Source organism: Tachysurus fulvidraco, chromosome 23 (assembly GCF_022655615.1).
Source record: "Tachysurus fulvidraco isolate hzauxx_2018 chromosome 23, HZAU_PFXX_2.0, whole genome shotgun sequence".
In the NCBI taxonomy this organism is placed as follows: Eukaryota; Metazoa; Chordata; class Actinopteri; order Siluriformes; family Bagridae; genus Tachysurus; species Tachysurus fulvidraco.
Window position 1 is genome coordinate 8,834,487 of NC_062540.1, and position 15,396 is coordinate 8,849,882.

Consider the following 15,396-nt stretch of genomic DNA (forward strand, 5'->3'; position numbering starts at 1 on the left):
ACCGCTCTCTTTAATTCTCAAGGTAAAGTCTGGTGTTCTATTTTAAACATGCTTTTAGCTTCCACAGTTAAGCAGATAACACAGATTAGTTCAATGCACATGATGTCACATGATTTCCATCAGTTAGATTTTCAAGAATTCCATCTTGATTTTGTACACACACTTATATACATATTATGTTACTGTTACATGTTACTGTATACTGTATCTAACTGCCCCTCCCACAAATTTTGTCACCAGATTTAGCTAACATCACAATGATGTCATCACTTAGCAACTCATTTACATCAAATACTTGAAGACTGTCTGCAGGACCATGCTCTGAATGACATGCCCGAGAAGTTTTGTGACCCCTTGTCTTCAAGAACTGTAACAACTTTAATTTGTTCCATTATTTAATTTGACAAAATTCTGAAAAATTTGCACTTATTTTTTCTTTTACATTTTTTGCAGTATGCTGAAGTGAACACACACAAGCAAAGTAGTTTATCACCGTTTATAAATACAATCATTAAGTTAGCAAAAGTACACATTTCTCTCTGGGAGGTTCTACATGTTTTTGCTCACAAATGTAATCTTTATCTGACATGCTCTGTCAGAACGTGGCATGGGGTTGGTCAGTGTTGGAGAATAAAAGAAGAACAAAAAAAAAAATCAAACAAAAAATAAATAAATAAATAGATGGAAATCAATTGAAGCCTGGAAAAAGTCCAAATGATTTTTATTATTCCAGTCATAGCTGCCCAGTTTGGGTGAGTCTATTCCAACAATAGCCTCAAATTCCTGTTCTTGGCTGCCAGGAGATGGACCCAATGTGGTATTCAGCTGTTTGTAGCCCATCCATGTTTTTCTGCTCATCATGGTTGTAAATTATTATGATTATTTGAGTTACTATCCTTCCTGGCAGCCTGAATCAATCTGGCTAGTCATTCATTCATTTTTCGCTCCGACTATTCTGTGTAAACTCTCGAGACCGAGTATGAAATTTCCTAGAAATCAGAAATTTATTAAACTCTCAAACCAGTCCATCTAGTTCAAACAACCATGCCACAGAAATTAAGTTCTTGATGTTAATTTTTTTTTTGCATTGTGTTCTTGCCACAATTGAGGCTAATTGAATAACTGCACGAATGTGCACATGTCCACATGTCTATATAGGCAGATGGCTGCCACGTCACTGTCTGTGAGAATATTCCCCTCCAGCTGATAGGCAGGGCAGAACAAGCATTTGTAAACTAATGAGATGGCAGTGGTAGATCTTTCAAATTGTGATGAAATTTTAGTATCACTTTCAAGGCTGAAGAATTTTAGGCCATGCTTAAATGTATGAGTAAATTTCCTGATTCTTTGGCATCATACACACTGGCTCCTATTTTCAGTTTCAGGGCCTTTATTTTCTCTACACTTTACATTTACTACAAACATTTTTTTATTGATGGTCTTATTATTTATCCAATTGTTTCAAGTTTACATTATGATGTTACCACTGATTAAAGAGATGACATATGCAAGACCGTACAACAGGTAGTATGTTACGACTCCTTGCAAATATCCTCGATTTTTTATTATATATTGTTTGTAAATGACAAATTAAATGTAGGTATCAAGTGGTGATCACTTGTTCACAAAAAGACGTAATACCACAATAGAGAGAAGGTATGAAAGACAAGAATAAACAAATGCAGATACTTTATTTGAAATGAAAGCTATGTTACAAGCAGAATTTGCCAAGCAGAATTTACTTCAGACTGAGCAAATAAAAAACAAACAAAACAAAAAAAAAAAAAACAAGCAGCACTGAGAAACAGTGTATGCAATAACTTCTGTTTTAACACACAACAACTGGAATATGATGTCAAAATTAACTAAGAAACTGTGCCAGATACTCAATACACCACAGATAAACATAGTGTTAATCTATATTATGACAAGTATTCCTTATATGTAACCATCTTTACATAGTAAATTAAGGTTACCGATCATACACAAGAACAGAATTGCTTGCACAAAATAAATACACTAATTAAAGACATTTTATCTATAAAGATCACATCAACGGTTTCATAATGCTTTGAGGCAGTAATGAATTAGGTGACATTTTGCTGCTTACTTAGCTCACAGCCACTTAATAAAAGAACGTGTCCTTGTGGCAAGTTAAAAGCTTGGTAACATCATTTAGCAATAGCATTTACAAGAATGGTTCCTTAAACAGATCACATGGGATTTGATCAGTGACCGACTGACAATACAGAACATCTATCAATATAAAAATGGCCTTTACTGAATAGATTTTATTGAACATTATTCTTCAAATGTTGATAAGTTTTCAGATTATTCATAGATGATTTCCATCACCTTTATTAATGCATGTTAGCACCTAGAACAACAGTCTTATAGTATGTTGACGTTTGCAGTTCCAGTTCAGCCATCTACTAGATTATTTATCATCACAGTTTATAAATACAATCATTAAGTTAACAAAAGTACACATCTCTCTGGGAGGTTCTACGTGTTTTTGCTTACAAATGTAACCTTCATCTGACATACAGTGTCAGAACATGGTGTGGGGTTGGTCAGTGTTGGAGAATAAAACCGGTCATTTTTTGAAACAGAACAATTATGTAAACTGGAGATCTAAGGCTCAAAATATACAAAGGGTTTCAATTTCTACCACTTAAAAATGCTGACTCACAACATTTGACTCTACAGTTCTCTCTGGAAAAGAGTGCGAAGACTATCCATGCATGTCAATACTGCTTTTAAAACTAAATTCACTGTCACCATCTCTAGGGTAGTTCCAGTGCATTATTGGCTAAGCTGGATATTTAAAAAAAGGCTCTTTCACTCCTTGAAGGCCTTCGAAGTAATCCAGTCAACTTTACTGTAGACTTTGACATCTTAATACAATTTCCTTTTCAAAACAGCAAATATCATATAATAGTAATAATAATAATAATAATAATAATAATTTAGCACAGCTTTGGCTAACATACTAGCATGTATGACTATATGACTGTACAGAGTTCAATGGAAATACACTGTTACAAAGCAAGGAAATACACTATATGACCAAACATATGTGGGCACCTGACCATCACAATCTCTGCTTGTTGAACATCCCATTCCAGATTTAGTCCTCCTTTGTGGTCAAAATAATCTCCACCTCTTCTGGAAAGGCTTTGCACTAGACTTTCAAAGATGGCTGTGAGGATTAGCTCATTCAGCCACAAGAGCATTACTCAGTTCAAGTACTGATGTTGGGTGTGGAGGCCTGGTGTGCAGTCAGCGTGCTAATTCAGCCCGAAGGTGTTCAGCGGGTTTGAGGTCAGGGCTCTGTGCAGGCCACTTGAGTTCTTACACTCTAACCTTGACAAACCGTGGACAGGGGTACGGTCATGCTGGAGCAGGTTTGGGCCTCTTTGTACCGGTGAAGGGAAACTGTAATGTTTCAGCTTACAAAGACATCCTATGCAATTGTGTGCTTCCAACTTTGTGCCAACAGTTTGGGAAAGAACCACATATAGGTGTGATGGTCACATGTCCACAAACATTTGGCCATATAGTGTAGCTTTACCCAAGATGTGCTACTCTTCCTCTTGTGCTCCAGGTGATCACTCATGGGACGCAGGTGACGCACACTTGTGATTTATGTGGGAAGTTGAGGTGGGTGTGTTAAAAACAGCATTGAAACACATGGCACACCTTGCCATAAAATATCAAGATGGAAACAGTGCCCATGCATGATAATGATTCTTCATCCTTTTAAGTGTAAAGGGTCTTTCTGTGCATTATCAATGCAAGTGAGGATTCTTGACCTTCAGCAACCTCAAAGGAGCTCACTGTGTCCAGAAGTAAGGTCTCTGCGTGGTGTAGAGGCACGGGAAGACCCCCTGTCCGTACTCTCCGAGCTGGAGCTCAGGTGTTGCTGTTCGGAACTGCCGCTGCTGGAAGTGGCAGTGGATGAGGAGGTGGAGGAGGAGCGCGTCTTCTCCTTAAAGTCTGTAATGATGACCGTTACGTTGCCCACTGTAATAGCCAACTGCTGAGCTGAGCTTCGGTCTATGTTCTTTAGCTTAGGCCTGCAACAAGACAGAATAGTAAAGGCTAAAAATCAGGCACTGGAAGCAAATTGCTCCTGCATGCATTACATTTAGCTAGGTTAATATTTTTACTGATGCTGATTAAAGAACACATTATTGTAACCACTACAACATTATCATAATAAATTGCTTAGTTTGCCTTAGTTTGTCTTTTGTCTGAAGGATCCTCCCCTGCGTCATCACACCAGTTATCAGGGGATGCCATAACTATATACAGTTACAGTACAAAGTGTTCAAACTTGTCGTCTCAGTAGATTTCAGTCTGAAGCACAGGGAATATACAGGTGTAAAATAACAGTGAAAACAACACCTCTCTGTGCTTCCCGGACAATCTTTTGAGTCAGACTCTGACCTGGATAGATGGATATATTCTGAGGTAATCGGTCTGACATTTTCTAATATAGGTGAGATTGCACATGATCAGTGACTAAAATTCAGACAAATGATCCCTTGACAAAATAGTGCGACTTATTTGACAATGAATGTTGTGCATAGGCAGATATTTAGCTACACATAAAACCAGATCATTAATTGAACTGTAAGGTGCATAGGGCCAAATCTCTCTGTGTGACATATTTGATAAACATGATGCAACACTGGGATACACTGACTGGCCTGCAAACTCATGATACCTCTATTCCAAAAACGTTTGCGATTCATTGGAACAGAAGATTAATAATCAGTAAAGGCCCTAGGAAATCTAGCTGAAGTGGGTGCCCAGTGGAAGAGTTGGCTTAAACACCACCAGGAATAATGACACTAGTGACATCCTTACCTGTCAAGATTGGTGCATTTATTAAGGGGAGGCAGCAACAATACATACATTCCTAATTTATACTCTAGGGAGCATAACATCTGTCCCATGTTAATGCAATGCTCATAGTGGATGGATGAGGCTCTGATGACAGTGTAAATATACACTCATGATGCTATCTATTGAAAGAATAGCAGTAAGGAGACAAGTATAATTGTGGAAACTTACCTTGATATAATTGACTTGTTGCTTTTAGTGGCTGATTTGCCAGATTTCATGCTGCTTCTTTCACTAGGAGGACCTTTATTAAGGATCTTGGGTCTGGAAAAATGAAGACAATCTGAATTAGTGAAAAAATAAAATAATGATTTTGAGTGCAATTTTGAGCTTAAACATGTGAGGATGATAGTTAAGTGAATTTTCCGTACAATTAACATCTATCAACTTTCAACTGGGTGTTAATTTCATTTTCGCATATTTTGAAATGCATGTTTGTTATGGATCTGTAGAGACAATAAATTTAACATGGTGCAGTACTATGCTTAACACACATGCAGACTAAACCTATAGATAATATAACAGTCAGCATGTTGTTTGAACATGCTTTAATGTTTAATCTTCAATATAGTGAATCGTAGTTCAGATTCTTGAAACGAGATACAAAACATGATCCTTAAATGTTATCTAAAGCACAGGACATATATTATATCGCAGTATTGTACTAGCAAACCGGGGGGAGACGGGACTAAGATGACTAAAATGGCTGTTCCTGAGACACAGTACAGTTCCTTGCTGTTCCTCGTTTGCTCTCAGGAGAGACAGTGAAATCCTTCCAAACCACAGTGTTGTTAAACTGTATAAAATCTTATTTTGAAACTTCACAACTTGAAGAAAAAACTGAACTGTGTAGTTCAGAAATCAGACCTCTGCCCTCTATATCCTCCTCACTGTGTAGAGGGAGTTATTCTTATGCAACCTCTTTCTCTTCCAGACTTTTACATCTTTCACTGTGCTGAACTGAATCTCATTCTTACTTCTTATACATTTTATGTAGGTCACTAACTGTATATATCACAGTGATGGCTGACAAAGTAATTCTACATGTATGCAACCTCATATGTATACTGCAAAGGAAGGACAAAGGAAGGACAAATGAAGGACAAAGGCTATTCTTATAAGAAGGGGAGAACAATAACAAAGGCTCATGTTCATGGCAAAGATTTTGCCTGATAACTTTAGAAAGAATTGACTATTTTTCCAACAGAAATTAGTTTATATTAGTGGAAATTTTGATCTTAAATGGTGGAATTTTCTATATTTGTACCTCTAGCAAAGTGCCACTTACTTCATCTTCTTAGCAGAAGGCTTTTTGTTGGCACCAGGCACCTTTTCCCTCTCTTTGTGCTTGTCCACCATTGCCTTCTCTACTTTGCCTTTCTTCATTTCCTCCTTTTCGGCCACTTGCGTCCCGGATGCTCCTGTAAGATGTTCTTTTTCCATGTGTGGCCTGTGTGAATGAACTTTATCTAGAAGTTCTCTGTGCAGTTCCTGGTTTAGAACTGCTCTCTCAGGCCTCCGTTCCACTGGGGTTTGTACAAGCTGATGTTTGTCCAATCCGATGCGATCCTGTCTCCTGTCCTTTTGTGTGTGTCCTCTTTCCAAGTGACTGCTGTCTGGGCCAAGTCTGTCCGAGTCAGAGTTGTCTACGCTTGGCCTGTCCGAGTCTGAATTGTCTATGTCGTAGTGGTCGTCTCGCTCTGTGCGCTCCCTCCTGTCTTTCTTAGCTGGTGGAGGGGTGGCGTACTGCTGCGCTACTTGTTGCGCCACGAGCTGTGAGTTCAGACGAGGTTTTCTACAGAAGGAATAAAATATATGTTTGGATTAAAAAGCAGGTGTTTCTTTCTTTCTGTATTTTCACATGTAGATGAAGCTTTGTAGACGTAGTTTTTGAATGCTAAAATTGGGCAAAATAAATGGCAATTTTACCTGACAGCAATCCATATGTGTATACAGTGGAATAAATAAATATCGCACGTATCTACACTCATGGTGCAAATTCAAATATATTGATCAAAAAATGTAGATCAATATATTGAAAGCAGCACATGAAATAGGTCTCTCCAAACAGGATAAAGAGAACATGGTCAACTGTAGGAGAGCCCTACAGCCAAATGGGTTTAAAGAGCTTCCTGAAGGTACAGGAACTTAAATTAAGCACCAACAACAGCTATTAGAACACGCAGAGCAGAAAGCCAGAAGAAGCGGATTCCCGGTATGTTTTGAATAGGTTTGAGAAGTAGACAGCTAGCCACAGAGATACCCGATGCTACAGTACATTATCTGCTGCTTGTTTACAGTGATAAGGGTGGGCACACAGCTAGAGTAAGTAATAGCAGATTGGAAACAGATAAAAGGGCTTAGAAGGCAAGAGAGATGACCAAAGCAGATCACGAAATAAGCTACAGTAAATCCTGTGGAAACAGATGACATGCAGGCAAGGTCTCCATTTGACAACGAGACATCAATAATGAGAAGATCAACAGAGTAGAAAAGAGCTAAGCGACTAGAAAAGAAGTACAAATGCTTATGATAAATCTACAATTTTATAAAAACCTGGGTATCTATTTTTATAAGCTATAAACCACCAGTGTAGAACGTGACAAAGAAATTTAATGCTGAACATAGGCACCACTAGAACAAGTGTAATAATGTTTTTTTTTTGGCCTTGGGTAAAATTTCAATGTTTCTAAAAATATATAAAGGAAAAAATTAGATAATATTTTAAAATATTGTAAAATAACCCATCATATTTTATTAAGGGTATGTTTGGGGGGGGGGGGGGGTTAACAGTAGCCTTCGATAAATGTGCATCATTTTAAATGGTATTAAATAATTAATACCCTTTTCAAATGTTTTTGTTCATTTAGTCTTCTGCAGGTAAATTGTCAATTATGTACAAAGTTAATTTTAGGAAGAATTTTTTTACTGGGAAATTCATAAAAATAAGCCACAATTTTGCCAAAAACAGTCAGGAAATGATTCTCTCTTTGATTTGCAGCCAAACAGGTCCAGCTTAGGACACGTTCATTCTGGCAATTACCAAATTTATAGCCACTTTTTGAAATGTGCACAGCTCCTGTCTTATAAGACGACCACTGATTTTGTATACATTTTCCTTTCTGCGTTCTGTCACTGTTTTGCGATTTCAAACATGGTTTCTGTTTACCTCTTTGTAAGAATTTAAAGTTCAGTGTAGTTTGAGCTGAACAGATTTCACATAAGTAGATATTTCTACTTGTGATCTTGCAGATTTTAATAATCCTGTTTATTTCATTCTGAGAATAATGGTTCTCATTCTGAGAAAAATGGTTTCTTTATTATGTGGAACACATCTGTTTTAACATCACACACACTTTTCACACACATCCTTCGTTATTTAATCAAGCTGTCCAAGCTAAAGTCCTTAATTTTTCTGTATGTACACGTTTTCCAAGCTGTTTATCCTGATTTTTCATAGGTTCTTGTCCCAGTTGACCTACTTTCCATCTTTCGCATATTACTTCTAGCTCTGGTCCCAAGTTTAGTATAGTTTTGGCGTTTGACCTGCGTCTGCCTGTGTTTTGGATTTTGACTCTGAATATATACACATAGGATATACACACACACATATTAACGCTACATTAACACAATTTGTTTAGTGCATAGAGTATGAATTGATCATGTACATCCAAAGCCTTGGAATCAACTCAAACTCCATACACTCGCTTTGATTGGCATTACCAATCTCACCGACATGTAATGTTATCTCCTGAGCTCTAGTTAATTTAACACGACAGTCTGAATTTCTTCCTGTTAGTGCCAAAATCCCTGTGATGTGATAATACTGCGTGATCACATACACTCTGCATAATTTAACCTAGTTGAATATACAGGTTTAAATTTAATTTTGCACAAGCAATGAAATCATTTTGAGAAGAAACTAAATACCTTTCTGTAATCTCTTTATTCTAACGGACAATAAATGCCCCCTTTTCAATGTGAATGAATGAATGAATGAATGTAAGCAGCAGTGTTAGACTTTTGCAGAGCATTATTTCATTGAGATATTTTGCCTTTTGTTTTCTGCTTCACTTATAACATTCAGCACGCAGCACCGTGGTCTGTTTGCATGCGAGTTAAAATAAGCATTAATCTGAGGTCAATTTCATTTTAAAATTTAATTCCATTATAGCCTTTCCTTTACGGTTTCTTAAGAAGCAAATCTTTGTAATTTAATGTAATGTAAACTTTTTTGAGACGATACCAATCTAAGAGCTTTGGTTAACTGGCATCCTTTTGCTAATGGACTGCTAGTTATCTTTGCCAAACTTTGTGGGGAAAAAAAGCTTTGATTTTGAGATTGCTAGAGAGGTTAATTTCAGTTAGTGACCATACTAATAGCCAGAAGATGAGGGTGAGACCACGAAAAAAAAAACTTAACCATAGCAAGTAGCTAATGTAAAGTCTGGCCAGCATCCTTTATGAGGGTTTAAGTATAAATCGCTGGGTTGTAATATCAGTAGAATTAAAACGTCATTGGAGCAGTAACAGCAAAGCCTGCAACATGCTCATGTTAATCAAAGACAAAGAGGCTTTCCTGCAGTCACAGGCGCTAAAAGTATATTTCGTTATTCTAATAAACTTTAATTCTATACAGAGGTAACATTTGTATTAATCTTAGTCAGAACTCATTTAACCCCTTATATTTATTTACACATAGTTAGATGTCACAGCAATGAAGCTCTACAATTCTGTTTAATGAGATTTGCCCAGTGTTTCTAATGACAAAGTTTAGACTGTACAATAAATGAAGATTGCGCCTATGTTTCTGGTAGGATTTACATTTTTTGTTCATTCTAACACCAGCATGGGTTCCAATGCTTCTATTCTTTATTGGGTCAGGACATGTCTACATGTGCTTCACTATTCTAGTCACCTGTGGCTAGTATATAAAAAGGCAAAACAAGCACAGACAAAAAAGAAACATCAGATCAGTTTAATCAGCATGTGTTTTAGTGAATTTGAATAAGGCATTAACCAGATCCCTCAAAGTTGCACATCAGTAGTTTGAACATCGGCACAAACTGTTACACTCCGTGTGATCGAGAGACACAAAGAGGAAATTTCTGTTTTTCCAAACACTGATTAAAAACACATTTCTCTCTATTGGAGATTTTTGACAGAATCGAGCTCCTTATTCCAGGGTTTCTCATTCCTTTTGTGTCTGGCTGCAACTCACGACCCCCTCCCTCCATCCCTCCCTCTGAACCACCTCTAAATCATGCTACAGCAACCTCCATTTCTACACACAGGGGACACACTGAAAACCCTTTGGCTGAGAGCACCACCTTAACTCACAGTCGTGCTCTCTTTCGAGTCATAACGCCAACGTGATAAACACTGTCGCTGAGCCTTATTTATCAAGCTCGGGACGAAGGAGTTTATCCGTGAATTGTCTGTACAAATTTGGATGTTATGAAAATCCTGTAAACTTGATGTCCTTCTTGTGTACATTTATGCATAGAATAGTTCATGCATAAAATAGTAACCAACGTAAACCTCGGCTTGATCCACTTTAACTCAACTTGCTTGGCTGCACTTTTACGTGTGGAATATACTGTTGAGTTTTAATTCATTTATATTACATGTACAGTATTTAGTAGCTGTCCTTGGAGTGCATAGAGGTCACTGTCAAAAACACAAACTGAAGCTAGTTCACCAAGATAGGCACTAAATAAAGAATATGAAAAATAAAGTAAGCCAATGCAAAGCAATTAATTAATAAAAATAAAAGAACCATTCAATGATGAAATATGGAAAGCTATATAAATATAACTGTCTGTCTGTGCAGTGCTAAGAAATAAATGCCTCAGCTTTTAAAAGATTTTGTGTTATTATTAAAAGTACATGGACAAAGGTTTGTAGGTCTGTGGACGCCTGACCATCATGCCCACATGTGGGCCTTCCCCACTGCTCCTAGTGAACACCTCTGGGATTAATTGGAACACTGACTGCACAACATCAGCACTTGAACTCACTAATGTTTCTGTGGCTGAATGCCAAAACCCCGCAGCCATGTTCCACAATCTAGGGAAAAGGCTTCCCAAAGGAGTGGAGGTTATTATAAGAGAGAAATAATGGTTATTATGGCAGGGAAATAATGGGGAAGTTAAAAAGCATATACGATTGTAATGGTCAGGTGTCCACATAATGCATCGTTAAACTGATTTTTTTCTCTTTTTCTTTTGGACTAGTTTCTTTCTTGAAGTGTTTTCTATTTGCTAATGTGAAATTTCCTGCCAGCAATTAAGTCTATGCTCCATTTCTGTGTGATTAGTTTGAAAAAGATGTTGTGCAACACTGACGTGGGCCTGAGATGTTCATTTCTGTGGCTTCTTAAGGTGACAGTGTATGATTCAATTTCATTCAAATGCATAAAAATCAGGAGATTCATCTCCTCCATGCTGTGGAATACATTTTACAATATAAGTTTGTAAGTCTGTGCTGTTAAACTGTCTGAATTATTTTTTTTATTACAAAAAAACTCTATACCATGTCACCATTTATCGAATACATTTTTTGTGGCTACAAATCAGGACACAATATACGGTCTGTAAGTCAATTAAGTAACACCATAGGTATAGAAATTATTTTAAAATGCATTTTGCTTAAGGAATTACATTTTTTTTATTTGGTATCAAAGTTGATGCCTTACAGCGATAAGCTATTTAAAAAAAATCTGGAGTTTGATAAGCATAACTAGACACCACTAGACATCATAAAAGTCCATAAAAATTAGCAGAGCTGCTAACATCACTTCATCCACAAGTCTCATGTAAAATAGCATTCCTTCTTTCCTTATGTGATTGATGTATATATAATAAATTTTTTTTTTATTATGCATATATATAATAAAAAATATATTTTTTTTTATTATGCATATATATAAGATGCAATCAACCAATGACAATTATGGCATATAATCTGATGAACCATGGGGTGCAAAATGAAAGCAAATTTGGTGTCCTGCAATTTTAGATCCCATTCATACTATAAATACTATATATTCTTTCACACTATATTCCATTAACAAATGAAGTCTGGGTTGCTATTGATTCTGAACTGGGATTCTGGGTCCTAGGAGAAAGGAAAGCTCAGCATCTCTTCTGCTATGATTTCTAGTCTTTGCAGGATCTTTATCATTTCTAATTATCCACAGGACAAAACAAAATATAACTAACATGAGAAGTCATATGAAGGGTTAAGATAACTGCCCTCATTTTCTCCCTCCCACAAACCCAGATGTGGAGCTGAACTCGAGGTCCAGATCTCAGTAAGTTTACCTTGTGGACGTGCCTTTGCGCACATCACACATGCTGCATTTAAACGCCTCGGCGCTGTTGCGGAACGTGCAGACACTACAGTCCCAAAATCCGTCGTCTGCACAGGGCTTGGCGTGTCTTTTTGGCCTGTGGGATTTAAAAGAGGATTTTGCAGGTCATATGCACGGCTGTTGTAAACGTGTCTCTCTCTCTAACACTAGGTCATGCATCATAATGTAGTCAGTTATAAATAAAGTAGCTTAATTAAAGTCTGTACATTACAAGAGCACGAATAATAAGCGCATCGTGTCATCGTGGACGTCAAGAACACGAGCACGGACTAGAAAAAGCACAATGCACCGAAGAGACGAGGCGTCTCCTGAGTTCCTTTGTCTAAATGTGTGGAGCCTGGAATAAGGGGCCGCCATTGCTGCGCTTTTCTCTCTTTAACCTGCTCAGCAAAAACGTCTTTGTTTCAGCTCGTCGCAACCCGAGTCGTCATGCAGGCGTATTGTAAAATGCATCCGAAAGACGGTTTGAGCAAATACCTGGATGGGCTTTTCTTGTCGCCCATAATGGGAGAAGCGCTGTGTTCCTGCAGTAATGTACAGTGTGGCGCTTCCACACGCAGCCAGACTCGCCGCTGTAGCACAGAGCTAAACCCGCTGCGGCGCCAGGCGGACACGCGTCACGTGACCAACGCGTCGGCCAATCAGTGCTCTCCCGCGTTCAACGTCCTAGGGATCTGCAAAGAAAATAACTTCACTGTGCTGTAATGTATATGTGACAAAAATAAAGGCTTCTTCTTCATTCTTCCTTTTCTTCTTCTTCTTCTTCTTCTTCTTCTTCTTCTTCTTCTTCTTCTTCTTCTTCTTCTTCTTCTTCTTCTTTCATCTTCCTTTCATCCTTTATTAATTAGAAGTAGATTTCAGATTAAACACTCATGTCGATACACAACCCCATATAAGCATACAAGCTGCAACACTGTGTTATGAAACCCAAGTTCATCAATGAGCCTTGGGTGCCTGTGACTCAGTTAATGGTTCACTGGTTTTCCTTCCTTGGACCACTTTTGGGCGTTTCTAACCACTACATCCAAGGAACACTCCTCAAGACGATTTGGAAATGTTCTGACCCATCACAATTTTTAAACTTGACCATATTTCCTGCTTCCCAGAACAACTATTTATACTTGCTGCCCAATATACTACCCACCATGACAGTTGACATTGCTATAATATAATGTTATTCACTACACCAGTCCATGGTTTTAATCTTATGGCTGATCAGTGTACGCCACCTCACTGAGGCATTGCAATGTCCTGTAAATTCATAGTAGTATTTTCTACTTGTTTTTACAGAAATGCTAGATATCTAAGTACACTTGATTTTAACACATCTTTTAAGTAACAATCTTATATTTGACTTCATTCCCCCCCTCCAAAAAACATACTGCAAGATAGACCGACCTCACTAAAATTGCACCTAATTATTACCGAACGTGTAAATGTGTGTGAATGGTGAACTGCTGGGAAAAGAGGAACAAGAGATCAAGAGACATAATAGAAGCACAATATAGGTTTTGTTTTTCATTGTGGTAAAAAAAAGTACAGTAATTTTCCTGTTATGATTGCTTTTTGTGCTGGGCTATAACTGTCAGCTCATTTGGAGGTCAGCAAACACTGATCTCACTATTGTTTGATTTAAAAATTAATGTAGTAGTGTAGGAATGTACTGTAGATTTGTGTGTGTGTGTGTGTGTGTGTGTGTGTGTGTGTGTGTGTGTGTGTGTGTGTGTGTGTGTGCGTGTCCACGTGTGTGTGTGTGTGTGTGTGTGTGTGTGTGTGTGTGTGTGTGTGTGTGTGTGTGTGTGTGTGTGTGTAAAGCTTCTTGGTAGAAGAAGAAGAGAAGAGAAGATATTGTCCCCAGCTGGACAAATGCATATAACAAGTGTGAAATATTTACAAATGAGTAGCTTTTGTTTTGTCTGGAGGCCTAATGAATTGCAATGCCCAATCTGTGTGTGTGTTTATGTGTGTGTTTGTGTGTGTGTGTGCGTCCGTGTGTGTGTGTGTGTGTGTGTGTGTGTGTTTGTGTGTGTGTGAAATGTTTACAAATGTGTAGCTTTTGTTTTGTCTGGAGGCAAACTGAAATGCAATGCCCAATGCATTGAACAGTGTTTGGCTGTGTGCATGTGTGTGTGTGCGTGTGTGTGTGTGTGTGTGTGTGTATGTGTGTGTGTGTGTGTGTGTGTGTGTGTAGCATCATTTCGGTAGATCATATTCTGCCCTCTGCTAGGCAAAGGCATATAAAAAGTGTGAAATATTTACAAATGTATGGCTTTTTTTTCTGGAGGCCTAATGAAATGCAATGCCCAATTTGTGTGTGTGTGTGTGTGTGTGTGTGTGTGTGTGTGTGTGTGCGTGTGTGGTGTGTTAGTTCAAATTGACTCGGGAGGACTTGAGGAGGAAAGTATTTATTTTATGAACACATAGATTTACGAATAAATAGATTTATGAATAAATAGACAAAATTAATTTTACTTGCAGAGTTCATAATTTGGAACAATCCTGGTAAATTTCAGGCAAATATGTGGAAGGAAACCCAAGTTATGACACATTAAACTTTCCAGATGAGTCAAATAGACCCCAGGTCTGCACAAGGGTTAATACAAATTTGGATAAAATAACATACTGTATAAAAGCTGCTCATGACTATAATACTGGTGCTTTGTAATGTATTCAACATTGCACTTCATTACATCAACAAGAAAAAATCAGAAAGCCAGAATTTAGTTTACTGAAGTTCATGCCTGTGTTAGGTACACTTGTTATGAAGAAAAATATAAAATGATGCGCACATAGATATTATGCAACATGGTTCACCGGCTGCCTGAAATTCACATATGCTTATTTTTATCTAATCGAATACTAAGCAAAACTGCATTTTTAAAATCATTTGATCATAACAACTGGGCTTTTTCAGCTTAGTTTTATCTCAGAATTATTGACCTTTATCAATTTTTTTTTTTGGTTTATGTTTTTTTTGTGCGGCATCATGGCTTTTTTTATGGTTATGGTTTATTTTGATTATTGATTTGTTTGTATGTATGTTGTAAAATGTAAAACCCTACACATGGTGAAATTCCTCCTTTGCACATACTGTACCTCAGCCACAAGTA

At 37.6% G+C, this 15,396-nt stretch overlaps 1 protein-coding gene across 4 annotated transcripts; it reads right to left on the minus strand.

Annotated features, from left to right (window-relative positions):
• Positions 1–1,672: 1,672 nt before the first annotated feature.
• rybpa (RING1 and YY1 binding protein a) lies at positions 1,673–12,914 on the minus strand. 4 transcript variants are annotated; one of them, XR_007139313.1, is made up of 6 exons: positions 12,498–12,703; positions 12,237–12,362; positions 6,200–6,706; positions 5,083–5,175; positions 4,240–4,362; positions 3,946–4,079 (listed from the first exon to the last, which is right to left on the minus strand). XR_007139313.1 is itself a non-coding variant. In XM_027145296.2 (5 exons), the coding sequence occupies exons 1-5, from the start codon at positions 12,787–12,789 to the stop codon at positions 3,827–3,829; spliced, it is 1,005 nt and encodes a 334-aa protein (XP_027001097.1). In that variant the 5' UTR covers positions 12,790–12,914; the 3' UTR covers positions 1,673–3,826. The 4 variants fall into 4 exon arrangements, 3 of the variants coding, with proteins under 3 accessions (XP_027001097.1, XP_047663353.1, XP_047663352.1); XM_027145296.2 differs by lacking the exons at positions 4,240–4,362; positions 12,498–12,703 and adding an exon at positions 12,764–12,914 and having other exon boundaries at positions 1,673–4,079; XM_047807397.1 differs by lacking the exon at positions 4,240–4,362 and having other exon boundaries at positions 1,673–4,079; positions 12,576–12,716.
• Positions 12,915–15,396: the final 2,482 nt, after the last annotated feature.